This window comes from Thunnus thynnus, chromosome 4 (assembly GCF_963924715.1).
Source record: "Thunnus thynnus chromosome 4, fThuThy2.1, whole genome shotgun sequence".
Lineage (NCBI taxonomy): Eukaryota > Metazoa > Chordata > Actinopteri > Scombriformes > Scombridae > Thunnus > Thunnus thynnus.
Window position 1 is genome coordinate 12393361 of NC_089520.1, and position 24068 is coordinate 12417428.

Sequence of the window (24068 nt, forward strand, 5' to 3'; positions counted from 1 at the left end):
ACCAAAGAAGAAGAGGAGAGGCGTGTATATATGGTTGTTGGCTTTTCCCGGCTTTTCGTTAAATCAGTTTTGGGACGAAAATTGGGATGAGAGTTAAAAAAAAAGGAAAAAGTGCACAAAAACCAAACAAGTCCAACTCTAGACAGCTTTCTGGGCTTGTTAGCATGTTAGCCTGTGTGTGTGTGTGTGTGTGTGTGTGTTGATGGTAAGTTAGTTATTATTTGATAATTAAATTTTTTTCACACCCATGCTCCCCACCAGTAGTTCCAAATTAGAACTGGTTCAGATTCAGATTCCAAAGGAATAATCAAAAATTTTTAATTTGGATTCTGCTTATCGGTTCCTAAACACAATATAACCCTTTAATATTGCAAACAAAGGTTTATCTGCAATGATGTGGCGATCTTCCAGGACCTGTCCTTGTCACACATCAATTCAACAGCATGCAGACACCCGTAGCAGGCAGACAAAGTGTGTCCCACCCGTGGCTCAGTGGCAGGCCGGGTAAGGTGCATTGTCATCAGACCGCTGCAGGCAGCAGAGCCCGTGGTTGTAGCTGGAGGGGGCTGTGCCGCTGCCCTCCCAACTTGAACAGCCGCTACTTTAAGCGCATACGGGCTAGCATGCACGGTTAACGTCACATCAGTGGTGAAAGATGGATCAGGGTGAACGTTCATAAGTGTGGCTTCACTGTATTAAAGAAAATGACGACGAGGCAAAGTGCAATGCATGTGGGAAGCTAATTAGTTTTAAGTCAGGTTGCACTTCAAATCTGACCAAACATTTAAGGCACCACTGCGTCAATCTGAAAGACTGTATCTGTGTTTGATGTCTTGTGGTCTCCAAGCCTGAGTGTGACATCAGCTAGCAGAGCCAGAGACTCCTGGCTGCGACACACCGTGTATGTATGTAGGTTACTGTATTCCTGTTGTCACGGTACAAAAGCTAAAGACGCTCTAATTTCCATTTCAAGGGGCCTTTAAGCTGTCACTTTTCTCTTTCGACTTATCTTGTTCAGCAACACACAACTCCTCAGCTGCATTCAGACTAAAAACAGTCATGTGTAAAACAATACAACGGGCCGTGTTGGTGTGGTCGTGTTATTTAAAGTGCCGGTGAGACAATCAAATATGATCCAGCGAGTCCAGTTGGAGTTACAGATAATTGCGTTTAAACACTGCACAGCCATTTGTAATAATCACAAACTGGATTTTACAACTGTGTAATGTTATCATGCTGCAACCCTGTTTACTGGCGTGCACATGTGGAACGTGTCTGTGTGAACTGGCCTTTACAGTGACAGCACACTATGTTATTGAGGGAAAGATGAGACGGTAAGAAAGTAGTCAAAACTAAAACTTGCTTAAAAAATGCTTAAAAGAATAAACATATTTTTGTTATCTAAACATTTGACCTCTTTTTTTTGCCATATTGGATATTGGATATTGGATCGATAAGCAGAATTGGAGCTCCCACTGGTTTCCCTGAAGGTAACTTTTAATGTGAAGCAGCAGCAGCAGGGTATACTGGATTTGCATTGGCAGTAATTTCACAAAGCTCCGATACAGCTGAAAGCAATCATTTAACACTAAAATGATAGAAAGACTAATATCAGAATGTCTGAACAAAACATAGGAAAGGAATCAAACTCCAAACCAAAGAAATTCAGTTATAAGCTACAGAAGCACTGAGAGCTGAACAAAGAGAGACTTTTCAAATCTGAGAGGAGACCATTGTGGGATGTGAGGCCCCAGTGGAAATTATGGCTTAGAGTTGTTCAAGTCTCACTTTCAATGTCAGTCTAAAAGTCTACTCCAATCATTAGTATTCCAGCCTGAGTTTGGTCACCAGATCTTTCTTGAACCGCCATCAAAGCACCAGAATCTCCCCAGACATGACCCAATGCAGGACACAAATTCCGGCCCTTTCCCTCTAATACCGTTGTAGTCTGAAACATTTTCTGTAATGCTGACCAAAGGTTAAAGGGACGGGCAGGATTGAGCGAGCAAAGAACTAGATTTCACTTCTGTACACACAACATCTGTCTGTGCTGGGAGAGGGATCCCTCCTCTGCTCTTCTTGAGTTTTCTTCGATTTCTTCCCTGTTGAAGGGTTTTTTTAAGGGAGTTTTTCCTTATTCGAATCGAGGTTCTAAGGGCAGAGGATGTTGTATTCCTGAGGCCGATTTGTGATTTGTGATATTGGGTTGTACAAATAAAATATACTTGAATTGAGTTGACTTAACTGTGATATACACATTGACAACTGTATGATATTTAGAAGCATCAGTTACATTGGAAAGATAAGGACACTTATGGACCTGATGAGTAGTTATTAAATTTGTGTAACGGGAGACTAAGTGATGGACGTTTATGATTTTTTGTTTGTTTGTTGTATGTAATGTTTTATAGTTATGCTATTTTTATACTATACTGTTATTATATGCAAAAAAAACTTGATTGTTAAAAGAAATACTAAGCATGACTTGTTGCTGCATCACTTGAAGATGTTTCAGTGACTTTTTTCCACATAAAGTCAGTGAAACCTTAGTGAAAATATATTAAATAAAACAGAGGTGCTGAAAGATAAAACATCATTATACTGTGAACGTGATACTGAAATCCTTTTGTTAGTTTGTTGCTATATCCAGCCGAGAATACATGATACTGGAGAAGACTCCCTAATCAAATATATGTTCAATCAGTGCCTGGCAGATCCAGAGCGACAGCAGGTTGTGCTGGATTGATGCTATGACACAATGCCAGTCACTTCTTACAGTGCCTCGCCTGGTAGTCTATTCAGGTGTGATAGGTGACACAAATAGCGAATTTTACAAAGTCTTTGTCCTCCCAAGATCTATGAAGTGTCTTTATTCCCCAGAAATCAGAGAGCAATCCATCATGAAAATTGAAGAGGTGGTTGCCTTGCAACCGTTTGAGAAGCAGAGGGCTTCTGAAGGCTGTGGTGTGTGTGCATATGGAAATCTGCAAGTCTTCCTAGCAAGAATGAGGGCAAAGGATTGTGTTTGTGCCTTTTATTTCAAATCTTGTGCAGCTTTTTGATATGGAAATGGTTGAGGTTACTGTTCGGCTCATTCTCAAGGCTTTGTCTCTGGCTCTCGATAAGCCTTGAGAGAGTAAGAAAAGTGAAAGAGATGGGAAATTGGGGCTAAAATAAGAGAATAGAAAGTGAAAGTGTGTTTGTCAGTGTGTGTGTGTGTGTGCACGCGTGCGTACGTGTGAGCGAGAGAGAGAGACACTGAGAGAGAAAGTAATAGAGAGCGAGCAAGAAAGAGAGACCTCGTTTGCCAAGGCTGTTGTGTCTCCAATGTGGTGGTGGAGCCACTGCAATGCACCAAAACCAAGGGGAGAGAGGGTGTAAGAGTGAGGGGGTGGGTAACGAGAGAGAGAGAGAGAGAGAGAGAGAGAAAGAGAGAGAAAGATAGAGAGAGGAGAGGAAAGAGAGTGAGTCAAAAATACAGAGAGGGGGTAACGTGAATGGCAAAAAGAGACGTTATCAGGAGGGAGAAAGAGAAGAAGAAGGATTGCGTAGAGACGGATGGAGAGAACGCGAGCAAACCAGGAGTGTGACGGAGTGTGTGTGAGAGAGAGGCACAATAAACCTATTTGCCATCCATCTAGCTTTAGCTCACGCTGCTGACAATTGGGGTGGGAGGTGGGAAGGAAAAGGGGGGGGGGGGGGGGGGGGGGGGGGGTAGAGGGGGAGAGGGGGGTTGGTAATGGCTAAAATCCAAGATGTCAGTATTTCACTTTTCCTTTCACCTTGTTATTCACAGAGACAATCCTGATCCCTGCTGCTACAAGTAAAACACATCTGCACACTCTTTGGCTGCACACACAAAATGCAGACTGCACAGTCTACCTATCATCCTCTCCACACACCATTAACAAAGCAAGCCAACCAAACACCCATTCACACACTGGTGATTTTTGCCATCCATTCAGCAGGCCAGACAGGCAAAGTGTCCCCGAGCTGAATGAGCACAACATGGGGGGAGAGAGAGAGAGACAGAGAGAGACAGAGAGAGAGAGAAAGATGTTGGTTAGAAAACAGAGCGGATTTGGACGCAGGTGAAAAAGTGCTATGTGTGAAAATCATACTTAGAAATGATTGAGAGCGGGTGTTAACTACACATCAGCTGGACGTGTGATAAAGATCGATCACGCACGCTGCAGAGCTGTAATGTCTGCAGTTTACCTGGCCGACAACAAGCACATGGTGGGGAAACAAATGACTGCGGAGAGAGAGGATCATAATGTGCCTTCTTCAAATACTCAGCGTTACAGCAACTCCATAAGCACTCTGCTTTTGGCAGGCAGATAAAGGGAAGGTCAGAAAGACATGAAAAGGGAAGGTGAGAAAGAGAGCAAACGCCAGAGAGAGTGAAAGAAAGAGAGAGGATTAATGGGTTGTCGTGACTCAATCCAGTCTTACAGCAACTGTGGGGCTGATTGCCCAAATGGCCAGTGGCCATACGTCTAAATAAACTTAGTGCACTTGTAGAAAAGGAGATGGATGAACAGCTGGCAAGGCAAAATAAGGATCTTATACTGTAATCAGTTCATATTTTGTCACAATTTGCCTTCACACTGAGATTATAAAAACTGTGATACATAATTGGATTGTCGGGGCGATCATAAATATGATTTGGGCATCGCATCTAATCTAGGTCAGTTGGTGTTGGTGGTGTTGAGGGATTCTTATTGTTTGCGTTCTGATCCAGTCGCTGCCAATATTTCTCATTAAGTGCTTTATTTTAAAGAGGTCGTCAAACATTTGCATGTTTTTATGGTCAAAAAGCACCTAGTCACAGCTGTACAAGCCATGGATGCAGCCCCTCTGTCTCTCTCAGCCTGAAACGAGCTGTTTAGTGTCTGCTCAGTCCCTCTTCTGATTGGCTGACTGTTTTCTGAGTGATGCACGCCCAGGCCAACCACAGGTAACGAATTGTAGCACACAGGGAGCAGAAGAGAGGAGAGAAACTAGCGCAACCGTAAATGACAGCAAAACACAGTGGAGACTCTCACACTTAACTGAATTGAAACAAGTGCGTATTAATTAGGTAAATAACATAAATAAACATACTTTGTTTCTTTCAGGGCCAACCGACCCCTACAAGGCAATGGCAGGGGAAACGCTAAGTTATGACATCACAACCTTACAGAAGTCTAAACAGCTCATTTAAAGGCACAGTTTCTAAATACGGGCTGTGCGCATTTCTCCGTGGACTGAGCATTTTGATACTTTCACAGTATTTAAATAAGCACCTGCTTTATAATCAAAAAAGAAATGGAAATCTCCCTTTCCTCAATGCAAGAAATCATGCAAGGGGAGAAATAAAAATATAAATATATGTGTACACTCACTTGTTATTCTCTTCACTTCACGCACTATTTTTTTCAATTCAATTCCATATGCTTTATTGGCATGAATGTCAAATGAACAATATTGCCAAAGCGTCAAGGATAATACAATTCATTAAATAAAATATCTATCTCATCCCAATTTAGCATTTTTCCTCAGTTTCTTCACCTTCTCAAATAGCTTTACAAATTAGCAAAGCAAACTGTTACTGATGGACATTTGTTTCTGTTTTGGTACAGGAACTAGTGCTGCAACTATTTTCATTATGACTGCTTGGTCTATAAAATATCAGAAAAAACTCAAATTACTCATCAGAATTTCCCAAACTCAGGTCAACATATTCAAATTGCTTGTTTTTTTTTTGGACCAACAGTCTGGTTACTGTTTGTTCACATTTGAAAAGCTTTTTTTCTTTTTTTGCTTAAAAAACAATTAGTTGATTATCAGTTTTCTTACCATCTGTCAAGACATAAAATATGTGTATTTTGGTGGAAACAGTTATGTGTGGAGCTTCTCTGTACATTTCAGTGATCTTCAGGTCTGTTTCCAGGTTTAAACAATTTTCACAACAGTATTTTATTTCAATCCAACTAGTCACTACGTAACTTTGCTCACCTTAAAGCTTGAAATACATGTTTCAACATCTTGCATGAGTGCATCATTGAGGACGGTCTGGCCTGTCTTCAAGTGCTCTTAGAAATATCCTAATTACAGTACAAGCGAGCCAAGTAATTTTAGAGAAGCACTCCATGTGAAAGTAAAAGTAAATGCTGGCAAGATGTCATAGACGCTGTAAAGTTTTACAAGCAGAGCATCGTTCACAACAACACAGAGAAAGACAAAGTTTTAAGACGCTCACAGTAGTTGATTCATTCAATTAAACATGTAGTTCAAGAGCTAGTAAAACTAGCTGAACTATGACCTGTGGTTAACGATCTCTTAATACCAATTTATATCTGTCAATTGATTCCTGAAATTGAAATACATTTAAACAGGTCAAAAAACATATTTTACAGATTATTGTGATCAATATAAAATTAATTATTAATTTGCTGTTAAAACATCAAACAAAACGCCTCAAAACCTTTTGTGTTGTTTTATCGGTTAGGATGTACATTCACTCACTTACAAAAATTAAATGAAAAGCATTGTGATGCATATTGTGATCATAAAATTAGTGTCACCAAGAGTTAATACTGTATATGATTGATGACTATGGGCTATATGTACTGTAAATGGAGCAGGGTAGAGTTACAATCAATGTAACTAAACCTTACATTAGAAAGTCACTAATACACAAAATTTAAATATAGTACATGTTGACCAGCATGTACTGCTGTGTTTATGACTGTACATGTCACATAATGTTAAGGCTTCACTATTTTACATTTACAGAACTGACAAATATTTATGACACCACAACAAACCAACAAAAACACATTTACTGGCAGCCACCAACTCTGTGTGTATCTAACCTTGACAACTCTGTGTATTCTACTGGACTTAAAGTAAACAATTACTACAATATATTCTATGGGTACAATTCCTCAGCTTTCAACCATTGGTAGCACACTGTATATATGTACATGTGCTCATGCATGCATCTTGTATTTTGTCGCTATTCCGTGAGGCATAAAATGAATACATGAATAAATAAAAGCCTACTATATGAAATACAATGCAATAATGTCTTGCTTCATAGATAACCAAAATCAAACTAAGAATTTAAAGTGATTAAAGTAATGAGAGAGGCATAAAACTACCAGCAAGAGGCAGTAATAAGCTCATTAGTGTAGTGCAGCTGCATACACAAAAATGCAGTGACCAATATAATGTACTTCCTACTTTAATATTAAGTGTTTACTCATTATGACTGTATGAAAAATTTACAATAACAACAATTTACAACCTAAAAATAGTGTGTATGACAGCAAAACACTGTCAAATTGTGTTGTTGTGCGGATTGTCACATAATTTTTGTACAATGTACACCAAATAAAAACATTTTTTATGTACTGTACTATAAGACATTTCTTTTTCCATTTTCAACACTGCATTAAGCAAGTCAAAGAGACACAGATCGAGTCAAAGAACAAAACCAGCGCTAAAACACAGGTGAATAACAGATGGCAAGAGAGAACAGTATAATTTCCCAAGATGTGTGCATTCTGCCAAAGAAACTTTCTGAGTATTTATTGTCATTTATTATGATGACAAATTAAACACAATAATTGACAAGAATATACAGTAGATACTGTACTTCGCATTTGAGGAGCTAACTTTAGCTATCACTTGATGCCACAGGACCAGCTGACATGAGATAGCAAACAAAACTGACAGCAGTGTGTACATTTGTTTGAGTGCTAAAATGTGTTAAAATATAGCAGTGGCAGAAATATGCCAAATTAGGAAGTTAAAACAAACAGAAACCAACAGCAGAATTTAACAATACAATGACGTTGTGACCATACCTCTTTGATTCAGGTAATACTGTAAATGGTATAAGAAAATTTATTGCCCACCTCTGGATGGAAGAATATCTCAATGATATTTGCACTACATTAATTACCATACTGTCTACATCTGCTGATCTGAGACTGCTGCAGATGGTTTGAAATTTTTAGGGCTGTGGCTCCACTACAGGATCATACTGACCAGAGCACTTACTGTGGTACTGAAAACGGCAAGTACTGTTACAAATACTTTTTTACAAAAAATCTGTAATTCTTTAGTCTAGTTGGAGAACCGAATGGGGTGAAGGTGTGTGGATAGCTGTCAGAAAAGCATAAAACTGATTTTCAGACATATTAGTTGCTAAGATCTTCCTATATTGCCTTTGTGGTCTATGCATTATAAGACTATGAGTATAAGTATTAGGAAGTCCTATTTGACCCAGGCATGCTCTGCAGTAACCCTCTTGACATTGCACCACGGTAGTGGCATGTATGGTAATGGTGATGGAGAGTGTGTACCCCCAACCGAGCGCATCGAGCTGACAGAACCCTTGGACTGTGAAAAAAACTAGGCTGTGGAACAACTCCAGTGAAGCACACACATGGGGCCAAGACCCATTCTTCTCCTTCCTGCCTCCTGCAATGCTACGGCAACTAGGCTGGTAGCCAGCCAGCGAACCGAAAAACATTATTAAAATTCACAACACAAAATTCTAATTCAGCGTACATAATTAAAAATTCATTTAGCTAGTGGCATAACTCTACATCATATATCTTCTTTTACAGTTCTCCTTTTCAAAACCCAAACTAGAGTCTCAGCCCCCAGATTCTTTCCCAGTGAGAGAGGAAAACAGAGAACACTGTGCAGCAGTCCTGCGGGACAGGAAGGCCTGGTGCAATTCCTGAATACCAGCCCAGCCCCATGGGGATCCATGACCTGCATCTCTGGCCCGCTGCTCTCTGCCTCCATTGCCTCAGTAGACGGAGCGTGTACTGATCTCCAAATCAGACCAAAATAACACACACAGACACACCACAGCAGTATGTGTAGCTCTTACTTTCTGGTGGCAGTGATTTATTCTGGCAAACCTACGTCTAATAAATTATCATACTGACAACAAAATTATCATTTTGTTCCCAGTCATTGCTCCACTTAGTATCTCCAGATATGTAGTTGATTTAAGTATGTTTTTGGTGGGGAATACAAGGGCAAACTTTGCTACACAAGTGTTTAGTGAACTGCCCCCCCTCTGGGTTCAGCTGTTAATGTGAGCAAGAGTCCTGAGAGACTTGGCTGCCCACAGATTTTGATGCTATTGAGTGGAGAGAGGGCGGATCCCACAGGACTAATAAATAAATTCAGAATGATGAAACTAACTGCAATGCCATGATACACTGACTGTGACACATGCGATGCAAAAATCAAACGCACAATACAGACAAGTCACTGAGAGGCTCAGAAAAAGGAAGGAAGGTCAGAGGCTGAGATAGGATGAAATCAGAGGAAATAGACAGAAACTTGACATTATTTCATTCTCAATTCCATGACGATCCCATTTGTGTTGTCCATTTAGCTTCAAACAAGGTCATTCAAAGGAATATAACTCTTTCTAGGCTTCAATGGTAAAATCTTATTGTTAGCTAATTTCTGAGTTAATATTAGGGATGCAACTAATGATTATTAGTCTGCCAAATATTTTCTAAATTATTTGCTAACTCTTTTGGTCTATAAAAGTTCAAAAAATAGTAAATAATGTGTACAATTTTTCCAGAATCCAAGTTGACGTATTTAAATTGTTGGTTTGCGGCTGATGGTCCCAAACCAAAACCAGCAAATATTCATATTTAAGAGGCTGAAACCAGTGAATCTTTGACATGTTTGCTAAATTGAAATTACTTAAATTAACTATGAAAATGGCTTGCAATTCATTTTCTGTCTAATTGATTAATCACCTAATCATTTCAGCTCTAATAAATGTTAGTATTTAGATTTTGCACACCATAGTTACTCCCCAAAACAAAACAAAAAATCTAAATATAAAAACTAGACACAAAATCCACCTGACCTTACTATTTAGGACAAGATTATTATAAAGACATCCATGGCCATTTCTTAAAGGATGGTAAATCTCGGCAAAGAAACCGGAGAATAAACTAGCCTGATGTTCTGTGAGATATTAACGCTAGTGACTAGGCTCTGCCAGCACAAACGCAGAAGAAATCTCAAGAGTAACGGTTGCAGATGCACGTTCAGCCCGTATGCTGCAGAACGAGCTGCGGTTGTCCATGTCACTGGCTCTGTGGACCTGTGTCGGAAGTGTCATCGTCAGGGTTGCCTGGTAGAGGAGAATGTTTTACTTCTCCCTGCCGATGTTTCCTCGCCTACTCTCCCCTCTGTTCGTCCCATGTTAGTGTCACTGAGGTCTGCCCTGCAGCCAGCCGGCATGTGAGGAGGATTTTGTCACTTTCTATCAATTGGTCCCAATCCCCCACCACACACACATGAATTACATATATATATATACATATATATACATATATATATATATATATATATATATGTGTGTGTGTGTGTGTGTGTGTGTGTGTGTAGAGAGAGAGAGAGAAAGAGAGAGAGAGAGAGAGAGAGCGATAGATATAGATATGGATATATGCACACACTTCCCCCATAAACCTCTGTCACCACATTTGCAGACAGAGTTACATAACGGCACGCGGATTTCTGGGCTAAGGGAGATTTACTCCCCCTGTTGTGCTGCTACCTTTTTCTCTCTCTCCCCTCTCTCTCTTCTCTCAGTGTCTTGCTTCTTCTTCTCTCATCCTCACACACAAGAGTACAAACACACACTTCCTCCTCACTTAGCCATATGCTTAACACGCACCTTCCATCACACACACAACTCAGACTGTTGTGTAATTCACTGGGTTCCTGATCCCTCTCTCATATCAGGTTTTTCTACCACATGATTGTGGCTGAAGGGGAAAATACGTAGTTGCTGGCAGAGAAAGGACACAAGTGCCCCCTGTTGTCTCAGTAGAGAAACGCACTTGTCTGGGTCACTGCAGAGCAATTGATTTCTCACATTCAGCCTTAAAAATCACATTTTTTTTCAAACAGATTTCACACATTACACAACATTTACAACTGTAACTGTCTGATGTACATGGACAACACTGTTGTGTTTTTTTCATAAAGGTTTAGACAAAGATTGCTCAAGCATTCAGCACACTGTTCTTCAGGTATTAGTCTTGTGTACCTACCATTAAAACATAAAATAGGCTGCCCTCTGCTGTCTAGTCAATGTCACCACACCTCTCTGTTTAGCCACACAGTGTCCCCACTCCTGAAGAGCCCTCTGATCATTTGATTCAATTTATACAGCTAAATTAGATAGGGACTGGACATACATAGGTAATGGTGTATGAGTTGTATTGATCTAAACTGTATTGATGGTTCTCCCTTTGACAGAAAACGGAATAACAATGTGAGTGATGACGGAGAAGCTATGGCATTTAATGCCTAGCTAGATTACAAATCAATGGCTGTTCTGAGGGAGCAAATTTCAGCCATTTAATGGAATTAGAGTAGGAGGAAGACAGATGGGCAAGAAGACAAAGAAAGGTAAGTGGGAGGTTAAGCTGTGTCCCACTTCTACAATACAGTGTAATGTAAACAATATAGACTTTTCTTTATTTCTAGTTAATGTAAAAGAATCTAATGTACTTGTACTTGTAACTGTTTTGTACTAACTGGGAATGATGGTTTTCTGCCAACATATGTCTTTCAAACTGTGACTTTGTAAAACTATTGTTAGGTTTATATATGGAAACTTAAAGGCAAACCTTGCAGGATTGGTCGGTTGCTGTTTGTAATCACAACATTCAAAGTCGGCCACTCCTCTCCAGCTCGACACCACAGCGAGTTACGAACACGAGCAAGAGAGAGCAGCAGTGGTTGAGCAAGCTAGAGAATGAATGAATCGAGGGAGCAGCGGTAGCGAGAGCAAAGCCGTGAATCAGATCATAAAATGTAATTTTCTGATTGTGTCACGACAGTTATGTTCTAAAACAAACATAAACACGCCCACACCTCTGTGGGAAGGTGCTGCATTGCTGGATTTGGTGTGAATGCAGCTGAAGCACACACTTCATCATGTCCACTGTTGCCTCTCGCTCAGCCCCGCCCTCAGTCAAACAGACACAGACCTGTTCTCTCTCTGTTCTTTATACATCCATGACGCAGACAGAAAGCAGGGAAGAGAGACGGAGACAGCGATGTAACCAGGTTACTACAGTTTTAAATAGTCCCCCTCACACCCTGCGTGCTGTTATTGGCTGGGGGCTACGCACCCACTGCCCAAAGGTTGACACCCAGAAACGTAAACTAGGTCACCTATGTAGTAGAAATGTGCAATTATTTTTTAATTTTGTGCCCTATGACTATAAAAAACTAAGAAAAAGTTTGTAGATTCCCCATACTGCTCTTCAGGCGAAAAGCACGCAACAACCAGAATGGTGTGTTCATGTCCAGCAGAGCACCAAAGACAAAGTCAGCAGAGACAAATTTATAATAAGCCTCTTTACTGAGGCTTGTTTTCATTTACAAAACATTTTTCCTCATCGAATCTGGATAAATCGCACCTGTTTTCAAAGGATCATAAAACTAACCAGCGCACTGGAGTCAGTTACGTTAAGTGGATCAACTTACTAAGTGCTGCATGGTGCCGCTGGATGTAGCCACAACTACACAGTCGTTGTTCACTCGTTCTGTATTAAGAGTTGCCAAAGTCTGATATAATATTCTGTAAGTAAACAAAGTCAGGTTCACCAAAGCACTGCAAAGTTTGTTGCAGCGCAGAGCTTTCTCTCCATCTCCCTGATGATCATGATGCAGCCACCTCCCTGGATGATGCTGTTACAGCTCCCATGGTCGCCCTCTCCTCCACACTCTGTTTTGTCTGATTCCACAGCACTATATTTGGCCTCATAAGTTGCAATAGTGGCACAACATCTTTGCTCCAACATTATATTGTAAAGCTAGTTGCTTAGCTTAGTTGGGAGCTCTGGGTGTAGGCAACATGGAGGGAAGTTAAACATTGTTCATTTGCATATACTACCCACATTGTAATGATACTATGCTGGTTGAAAATCAGAAAAGTTTGCCTTTAATTATTGGTTTTCCGAGATGTTCCTAGAGGTGTTTCACTCACTGACCTCCAAAATGTCATTTAATTCTTTCCAGCTGTGATGGACCCCATATTTTTCATTGTGCGTTGCACCAGGGGAAAACAGTGTTGATTAACACCACACTCAAAATTAAGCTATGAGTATATTTTCCAATGTAAACCCAACATAGTCAAAAACCAGTTAGATTCATATATGGTGTGAAATTGGGACACAGATGTTAGAGAACAAGAGAAGTACAACTGGGATACCAATTGAAGGAGAGACCAGGTGTTATGAAAACAAACCAATCATCTCCCATCAACCCTAACCCCCAATACAATACAACACACACACACACACACACACACACACTCAGGTACGTTAGTTAAAAAAACGGATGTATTCATTATGTCCTTTTAGGTTTGTTTTGCCATTTTCCTGTTGCTGATGTGCTGTAATGGTGTGTGTAAATGTGTATCGTGAATGATGCTCGGCAGAACTGCTCGCCACAATCTTCATATAATTTAAATTCCATTAAATTGTTATAAGTCCTGACATGTTGACTGATTACCTTTTTGTTTATAGCAGCAATCTTTTAGTTGTTTCTTTAGTACTGCAGGGGTGTGTTTGTTACTCTATGTGCACAGCAATAACATAAGGCAGACAAAATATAGTAAGCATTTCATGGAAAATGCCTTTGACGTTGCGACAATAAATCACTGCTATTAAGTTGGCTCATATTTGCCTGAATGTCAAAGCCAATTAACAATATTTGGAAGTTAGAAAAGAGCTGTGGCAACCAGCACTTTTTTATGTGGGTTTTCAAAGCAACACAAGACAGTTAACAGAGCTCCAAAGAATCCATATAACCTGAGCCTACATTACAGGTGCATCTGAGAAAAATAAAACAAAACAACAAATGTATGAAAAAAGAGGTCACTGACAACAAACCAGCACATTGGTCCAAAGTTAACACTAGGATATGGTGGATCTTGTAGCAGAGTTTTCTATGATGATTTAGACACTTCATTAAATGTAGAGCTGCAAGGATTAGTCAATTAATTGATTAGTTGATTGACAGCAAATTAATCTGCAGCTATTTTGATAATTGATTAATCGATTTAAAGTAAAAAAAATCCATACAAACAGAATCTTGCTTCAGGTTCTCAAAAAATTGCTGCTTTTCCTTGTCATAACATTGCAGTAAATTGAATATTTTTTCTAAACAAGAAAATAGTCAGCACATTAACTGATTATGAAATTAATCATTAGTTACAGCCCTAATTAAATGTTTACATTATTTTTGCAGTCGCCTGTTATTTTAAATGTATATCTGTAATGTACATTTACATTTAGCTGTTATCCAAAAAAACCTAACATCACAAACTAGATTCCTGTTTGTGCAAACACATGGCCAACAGCCACCTTACTTTATTAATCCTGCAATAGGCCTTAGTGACTCCATATCTGTGTTCACCGTCAGACTGCACCTCTGTATCAAAGAGGTTATCTATTATTTACATGGCATTCATTACAACACAGGGGCAGAAATGCCTGAATACACACAAAAACAATCCTCTCTCTGCCAACAGCCTATTATCATTGATGCACAGTCGCTGCCGGATGAGGATTTCTGTCTTGAAATAATAATAATGTAATGAAGTAATTGCACACCCCTGTTCTGCTACAATTTTATTTGTTCCTTCACTCACACATAGTCCTGTATAAAGATTTACAATTAGGATGTGTGATATGACAATATTAGACTGTGAATGATTAAAATGTCTCCACAATATGCCTTTACAGAGAGATCATTAGTATCATGCTACAGTCCATATTGTGTGAGTTCAGCTCCGTGACAGAATGCAGTCTGCTAGCAGGAGGCTAACAGGTAACAGCACTGACACAGCGAGCTACTCGTACATAGACTGTATAAAAATAATGTACGTAGCCCCCATGATGTCACTCATTGGTTTGTGGACGAGAGGGTGGAGCTGACCCTAACGCTAGCTGGTTAGCACGGTGCATTTACAGTCTATGGATAATTGTGATAATGATAATGATAATTTTTGCTAGCGAAAAATGGGCTTAAAACAATTAAAATAAAATGTACTTACTGGAAAAACTGAACATCTGGCGCCGTAGAGGGTCTTTTATCACAACCAAATACTGAACAAAACCTTTTTAGGCAACCAAAGTCTCACAATTAACTTTCATGATCTAAAAAAATAATGAAATAACTATGGCTACGGCTACGCCTATGCTCTGTGAATCTGGGGTTACACCATGTTTACGTTACCTAACCAACATTGTCACCGTGGTAGCGACTTGTCAACCACAACGTAGCCGTGCCCTAAAGCATACCCTGCTTTATCGTCAAATTCAAATTATATGGGAATAACAATTTATCATCATAATCATCATAATTTACAAATTGAACATCATGCTATATTGAAGAAGACTTGAAACTAGCGATTGAGACCATAAAATCATCAGGAAACTGTTTACTGAGGTAATAAATCAAGTGAGAAGCAGGGTCATTTTCTCATAGACTTCCATACAATTGGACTTATTTTTCAAGCCAGTGGAGTCGCCCCCTGATGGCCATTAGAGAGAATGCAGGTTTAGGTCACTTCTGCATTGGTTTCACTTTTCAGACTCATAACTACCCGCTTGGCCTCATACCACATCTCAAATCTGCTGGAGAAAATGACCTCCAGTGACAAGGATCTTGGGTAAAAATGAGCTCAAAGCAGAGCAAACTATCTGTAATGTTCACATCAGGAGCCCAAACTGTTTGTTTTTAACGGTAAATGCTATGAAAACAGCAAGCAGCAGCACTTGTGTCGGGCCTCGCTGTTAGCCTGCCACCTGTCTGAGCATCGTCATATTGCAAGCTCACCAGTTAGCTCACAGATTTGATGCCTGGTAGCGTGTTTGTGAAATCTACAACAGTTTTAATGCCCTGCTAGGAAGCTCACCTGCTGCACATCATGTTAAACGGACAGCTGGACTGCAAGCTAGTGTGATGTCAGCTCTGGTGTACTGTGTTTGTACCTTTTTTTAACGGTACACATCCTGCTAGTTATCCGAAACAAGCTGTGAAATTAGTTTGGTTGTTCTGTTATTCGTTTTAAACAAGGCCAAATAGACTGTCACTACTTTTTAAATGCAGCTTTGCATTCTCACTCTCTTATTTTTTCATAGAATTGTGTGTATTTTAATGTAATTTTATGTGAGTCTTTCATGTGTTTTTGTTTTTATGTTGTTTGTGAGACCCTAACCTAAGACAAATTTCTATCTTTAAGTGATAGACAATAAAGTTTTTTGAATCTTGAATACTGTTCAGTGACCCACAAAATAGTCTTAAAAACCAACATGAAAAAGAATCGTGATAAGATCGTGGATCATGATCCTGCCTGAAAAAAACTGTGATATGATATTTTTGCCATATCACCCACCCCTGTTTACAATGCATTTTAGAAAGTGACTGACACATTCAAAGTGGCAAAGACATACGCACAAACATTCATGTTTTACATGCAGATGGACTAGCAACCCAGGATACCAATCTCTGTTTTTGCTGCTTCCAGGAGGTTATTAGGCTGTGTTGTTGTTATGATTGTGGTTGCTGTTGTCACTGTGCTCCCATGCTGTGTCATTCTCTTCTGGTCTGCATTTGCCTAGAAGGAAACAGAACATCCTGACACAGATTACACCTCAGCCAAGTCGGCCTCTCTGCTTACAGACCCAAACACTTAGGACAAATTAGGTTACGGTTATGAAAGTCAAACGTGTGTGTTTTTACTTCTAGGCTCGTCTGCAACGATGGTTACATTAATAAAACTGAACCACAAGTACATACATGCACACACAAACATTTACACTCACATGCTCATACACAAATTTCAGAACCTGTTTGAGCAATTACAGTTCGGCTGGAAACCGCACGAGTCAAGGCCAAGGACTGCATCAATAATAGATTGTGCTATAAAAGAGAACACCCAAATTTGCCCAAAGACAGACAGACAGAGGCTTGCTCACTCATGTAAAACCTGCATTTAAGAAGCTACCATGAGAGAGCCAAAGGATTTGAGCAGAGTAAAATCTCCTTTTAAGGCTGCTCTAATCAATGTTTTTATATTAACAATGGATCAAATTACTACAACGTGATGATCCCACAGATAATTACCACCCGATTCTGCGCTTCCCCTCAGCTCTACGGAGCTCTTTACTCTCTTTGTGCCCATTGTTTTAGATTTACAGCCCACAACTTTACTGTTTTTGATTCACTCTCACTGCTTACATTTAAAAGCCACATCATAAACCCACTGTATACTACCAGCACGAAGCATCAGGCAGACAAAATAAGCTACTAGCTGGTGAACACAGTGGAGCATTTAGCCACTAATGTGCCAGATATTTCCCTCAGGAGTTGATGGAGGCCAAACAGAGCTAGAGGCAGAGTGAATGCTGGACTTACATTCTTCACGTCAACCAAAATACAACTCCAAATGAATGCTAATGTTGCTCTGTGTCTGTGCAATGAGTAAATAAAATAAAAATAATCAATTATATTTGTCTATCAAATAAACCAATAAAATAAACAAAACTTCAATGTTGTGTTTACAGCTTGCTGCGCTGCCCCCAAGTGGCCTGATAATGCATGTTTAAATAATCATAATGTTTAGAGAAAACAAAAAAAGTCTCATTATTGTCAGTTTCTGGTTTAAATATAAATTGTATCTACAGCAGGGCATCACAGTTGCCCAAACCTACACACTTTCTCTGCATTAGAAGCAATATATGCTGGTTCAACTGCTGGCTGAGAAACAACGCCAGATCACTTGGGAATTAATCATTTATCCTTAAGGATTCCTTCATATCCCGGGAACTGGATTTCCTCTTTATCTCCGAGACTTGGCTGAGTGTTGGTGAGTCCAGTGTCTTCACAGAACTTTTACCTGACGAGTGCTGCTATTTTAATTCTCCTCGGACGTCTGGCCGAGGAGGAGGAATTGCGACTGTTTTTAAGAGTGACTTTAAATGCAAACAGATATCGCTGTCATCCTCCTTCACCAGCTTTGAACTGAGTCTGTTTGAGCTGGGGCATTCTCACACGGTGTTGTGTGCTGTGGTTTATCAGCCTCCTAAATACAACAAAGACTTTTTAACAGATTTTTCTGTGTTCTTGGCTGATATTATGCCTAAGTATTTATCGTTGGAGATTGTAATATTCATGTGTGTTGCCCTAAAAATCCTTTGGTGCGGGACTTTTTAAACATCATTGACTCTTTTAATCTTGTGCAGTCTGTACTTGGGCCTACACATGAACGTGGTCACACACTTGATCTTGTTTTATCTCATGGTTTGCCTGTTTTTAATCTGGAGATCTGTGACGCTTTTTTCTCTGATCATATGCCTGTACTGTTTGAAGCTGCTGTTTGCTGTCAAACACTTAAACTTCGCGCTGCTGCTCGCACATGTGGAGTTATTAACCCTTCCACTGCTGCTCACTTCTCAGATGCCTTCAGTCAAAACTGCGTCATGTCTGAATCTGTGTATGAGGACAAAGAGGCTCTTAACTCATGGTTTCTCGACACCTGTCAAACTGCCATAGACATTGCGGCTCCATTAAAGACCAGACAGCATAAAACTAAATCGGGGGCGGGGCCCTGGCTGAATGAAACAACCCGTGCTGCCAGGCAGGATTGTCAAAGAGCTGAGTGAAAGTGGAAAAAAGGACAAGTTGCAAGTGTCTTTTCAAATGTTGAGGGATTGAGGGAAAATATTTTTTTGATATTGTCCTGTTAAACTGCCACAAGCCTCGTGTGTTGTTTAGGAGATTGTTGGTCATTTGAAGCCCTCAGGTTCTCCAGATGAAACTGTCCCTCCCCGACTTTTTAAGGAGGCTTTCCAGACTGTTGGTCCATCTTTTCTCACAGTTATTAATAGCAGTCTGTTCTCTGGAGTGGTTCCTGTTCATTTTAAAGATGCTGTTGTGTAACCTTTGTTAAAAAAACCTGGGCTGAATCCTACTGTTTTGGCAAATTTCAGGCCTATCTCTAAATTGCCTTTCCTTTCTAAAATCTTAGAAAAGGTTGTCTATTCTCAGCTCATGGACTTTTTAAACGAACAAAATATTCTTGAGATTTTCCAATCCGGTTTTAAAACATTGCGCAGCACCGAATCAGCGCTTTTAAGAGTTTTTAATGACATCTTTTTAGCTACTGACTCTGGTCACTGTGTTGTCCTTGTACTTTTAGATTTTGATACAGTGGACCATGAAATCCTGATTGCTCTTTGGAGCAGTGGGTGGGCATCAGTGGCACAGCACTTGAGTGGTTCCGGTCCTACCTGTCACGTCGAACCTTCTGTGTCAGCCTTGATGACTCTGTGTCCTCCACTGCTCCCCTCTCATGTGGGGTACCACAGGGCTCTGTGCTTGGTCCTCTTTTATTTTCCCTCTATCTACTCCCACTTGGTTCAATTCTCAGGAAACATGGCATTTCTTTTCATTGCTATGCGGATGACAGTCAGATCTATGTCCCCCTAAAAAAGTCAGACTCCTACAGTGTTAAGCCATTGCATGATTGTTTACATGACAGTAAAGCCTGGATGTCTCTAAACTTCCTAAATTTTAATGAAAAAAAGACAGAAGTCATGGTCTTTTGTGGCACTTCTATGACCCCCCTGGTTGATCTGGGTTCTTTGGCACAGTATCACAAGCCAACTGTGCACAATCTGGGGGTAAAAATGGATACAGACCTTAAATTTGACAGCCAGATTAAAGCTGTGGTGAAGTCAAGCTTTTTCCAGTTGAGGCAGTTGGCAAAAATTAAACCAGTCCTCCAGAGACAGCACTTTGTGACAGTAATCCACACCTTTGTGACCACTTGGCTGGATTACTGCAATGCACTTTATATGGGGGTTAGTGCGTCCTCCATTGCTCGTCTTCAACTGGTGCAAAATGCTGCTGCACGTTTTTTAACTGGCACAAGCAAGTATGAGCCTATTTTAGCTTCACTCCACTGGCTTCCCGTCCATTTTAGGATTCATTTTAAAATTATTTTATTTGCTTTTAAAGCCTTGAATGGCCTAGCCCCACCTTCCCTCTCTGAGCTGCTGCACCCCTACACTCCCAGGCGCTCTCTCAGGTCAGCTGACCAGCTGCTCCTGACAGTGCCTAAAGCTAGGCTTAAGCTCAGAGGTGAACGAGCATTTGCTGTTGCAGCTCCAAAACTGTGAAATGGATTTCCGCTGCACATTAGACAGGCCTCCTCACTGTCTCATTTTAAATCTCTTCTTAAAACCCACCTCTTCTCTCTGGCTTTTGACACCATGTGGCGTGTTGCACCTTGTGTGAGCAGTGCACTTTATTTATTTTATTTTATTTGTTTTTATCCTATTTTATTTGATTTTATCTTATTTGATTTTATTTGTTTTTATCTTATTTTATTTGATTTTATCTTATTTTATTACTTTTATCCTATTGTGTCCTTCATCGTTTTATTGTGTTATGTTGTGCTATTTATTGTGGGTTTTTTGGGTTTTTTTTTATCTTGCTGTGCAGCACTTTGGAATCCTTGTGTTTGTTAAAATTGTGCTATATAAATAAAGTGGATTGGATTGGATTGAAACACCCAGTCCATTCTGAGCCCATCTGCAGTCCTTTCCACTGAGTCCAACTGATCTAACAAAGATATATCTTTTTACACCGCTTCAAGGTCAAGGGCAGAGAGGGCACTTGGCAGCCAGACGAAGCTCTTCCTTCCTGCCGCAGCCCGTCACCATCAGCCACACTGGCTGGCTGGAGTGACTGAGCTCACACCTCCCTCTGGATCAATAGAAACAGGATCACAAGTCCAAGCCAAGAGGAAAGAATTTAGATATTGCTCTGATCCGCCAGCTAAAATACAAACAAGACTGACGGGGGCTTTGGTAGACACTGAGGAATTATCCAGCACGAAAATGCCAACAGTGGCATAATTGACAGATGTAAACCTGCACACAAACACAATCATATACCACACACAAAATGCCAAATATCTGGTCTCAGATACTGCTTCTCTTTGTCTTGAATGGTAGTAAACTGAATATCTTTGTGTTTTGGACTGTTGGTCACATAAAACATGTAATTTGAATATGTCACCTTCAGCTCTGGGAAATCGTGATGGATGTTTTTCACTATTTTCTTCTGACAAAACGTTTCATCAAGAAGATATCAGCAGATAAATCGATACTGAAAATTGTTGCTAGCTAGTTGCAGCCGTAATGAGCACTTTAGATGTAGAGTAGCCGTTAAATGTAGAGTAGCAATTAGAAATGTCTTATGCAGAGTATAGCCAACTACATTACTTCATTCTCTTACAACCATTACAAGCCACTCAGGATAAAAAAAACAGTAACAGATAAAAACACACCATCCCAGCAAGAGATTGATTTCATAATGGTACCTGCCCAATGTTAAGTGTTTTCACCTCATTGCAAGACCATTTGTGAGGCAACGCTGGTGAAAATGTACTGTGTCTCTATGGCAACCAGCAAAGTGGTTGTAAAGACAACCGTCTCCACAAGGCTGAAGCTGAGCAAAAGCATAGCATATATGTGGGGAAGTCCTTCAATAAAGCGCTCTCCATATCTTGAGAAGAACACAAGGAGATGGTGAGATTTGTTCCTTGTGACCCATGCAGCCCATTGCTTAGTCTGGGGAGTGATTGATAGACACTGGGGGCATTTTAGTCGGTAAAGTGAAGGCAGAGAAATGCTGAGGAGGCATTTTGATATTAATTCACCAGCACTGGAGGAGATGGAAGCATGTTTTGAAAAGTGAAGGCTTCTTGTAGCCACATGTAGCAATGAAGGGGAGTGCTGGACTGGTAATTAAAAGCTTCAATTACTAACCTCAGTGGCCAGCTGTTTAAAGAGTGGAAATCATGGTGGTGAAGCGGTAATGCTGTCAAGACTAGGGGATGACATATAATATATCCACTGAGAACGGTACCATAAAGTGTAAGGACTCAAGGTAGTGATGTAACTCCAGAAACAGAGTTTGTTGGTTTGTTGTGATAAAAGATGTAACTGTTATGATATTATGATATGATATATTTTACAACATTTATTATTGTTCCAACAACACTGGTCAGTTTTGACCGATGAATAGATGATTGAACTAAATGGATGCCTAAGGCTACAATACTTAGTAGACTACAGAGCAAATACACAGAAATTAAGCAGCAGCACATCTAGTGCTGCAATAAAGGAATTTATGGGAATCTAGGGAGCCTGGCTAATTAATCAGACATGTCATTAATGTAGCAGCCTTCACAAGTTAAGGACAGTATGAAATGTATTGATTCATTTGTAGATAAATCTTTATTTGCACTTGACTGGACCTGAATGATTGCACTTTTACTAATGCTAATCATTGGCAATGTTCAAGGCTTCCATTCCTAGATCCAATGGGAATTTCAGCCGCCATTTGTTCTGCACTGCTGGCTGCGTTTGACTCAGACTGACAGGACCTGATTATTTCAGTCAGGTGGGTTGGTGACAGGATTGAAACACAAAGGCACTGGTTCCCAGGAGGCAGATATGGGACTACTCAGAGGGGCACTGGAGGAAATCGCCATAACTTACTGTAAAGCTGACAATACAAAAGGTATGGCTGACTGTGATTTTTCAGCCGTGTTGAAATTCCCCCTTGGTGGTGAGCATAAGAATTGTACAGTACTGTTGTTTTATTACATAAATATGCACTAAATTGGGGTTAAACTCAGCCATAAAAGAGGCAGCCAAAAAAAAACACACTTTTCAAGCTATCATTACCTTATAAAATCTTTTGCTAGTACAGTTTATCCAAGCCAAGCTATATTATTGAAGCATACTTGACATTGACATCTCCTTTTTAACACCAAGGAAGCAAGTAGTTTCCCTGCTGTGATTTCAAGTGGCAAATCAAATAATATGTAGAGGATAAAATCTTGACTGCTTGAATTTCATTAAGTATACATAACCCCTCTAAATCAACGCACCACAATGTAAGTCTATCAGATGTAAATGTGAGTGGCGAACAGGCTACTGTCTGACAAGTGAGGGGTTATTAAGGAAATAAACTGATGCCCTTCAGAGCGACCACTGACGACATGTATTGTCACAAACACGTGTCTGAATGTATGCAACAGTGCGTCATGCAAAATTAACTTAGCAGACCATATGAAAACAAAGCAAAGCACGCCCCATTTTGTTTGGCAAAACAGACACAAATATGCACCTGTAACAATACAAATGATGCAGAAAAACAAATTGGACGCTTTGCAATTCCTCCGTTATTGGTCTGACCGTGTCCTGTGTGGCCATTAGAAATTCAAGTCACACACATCTGTCCACAGACAGAGAGGTGTCACCCAACAGCATCAGGGTACTGCTAGCTCATAGCCTATAGCTAACAAATAGTATTAGGATAAATGAAGCCGGTGTGAGTGTCTCCTACCTCTCAGCACCACCACCGCCTCGGTACCGGCAGCATCCTCCCCCTCCGCGCCGCTGCTGGTCGGAGGCTCGTCTCCCTCAAACAGCTGGTTCACCTCCCCCTGGATGTCTGAGGGGCGCCGGTCGCCGTCGCTCTTGGAGACGGTGAACCTCTGGCTCATGGTTGTCGCCGGTGAGACAAGCGACTGAGTCTTCTTGCCACGGTGCGGGGTGACGCGGTCAGACAACGGTAACGAAAAATGCTCTCACTTTATCTCGTGTTGGTGGTCCACCTTCACCGTCTGGTAAGTTTACCTCCGACTACTCTGTCCGGGGTGAACGGCAGCTCTTTGTCCGGTAATAAGATGTGTGATGCCGAGAGGACCATCTCATCAACCGGTGTCTGCTGGCTGCCACGCACCTGGGTCCTAAAGCCGTCAGACCAGTTTGCGGCGCCGTTTTAAAGAAAACATAAACACACTTTATATTAATCACTCGAGATGCTTTATGGAACTCAAACACTCAGTAATATTGTTCCAACTATTTTTTATTTATTTAAATTTTTAGGTTTAGCCGTATTTAATGCATTAAAAG

At 40.4% G+C, this 24068-nt stretch overlaps 1 protein-coding gene across 3 annotated transcripts in view; it reads right to left on the reverse strand.

Moving 5' to 3' along the window:
- Window positions 1-23690, reverse strand: part of slc12a5a (solute carrier family 12 member 5a) — a 180387-nt gene extending 156697 nt beyond the window's left edge. For all 3 annotated transcript variants that reach the window (XM_067586748.1, XM_067586747.1, XM_067586746.1), the window contains exon 1: window positions 23497-23690. In XM_067586748.1, coding sequence (XP_067442849.1) covers window positions 23497-23656 — 160 coding nt within the window. In that variant the 5' untranslated portion in view covers window positions 23657-23690. The remainder of the gene's footprint in view (window positions 1-23496) is intronic.
- Between the last annotated feature and the right edge of the window lie 378 nt (window positions 23691-24068).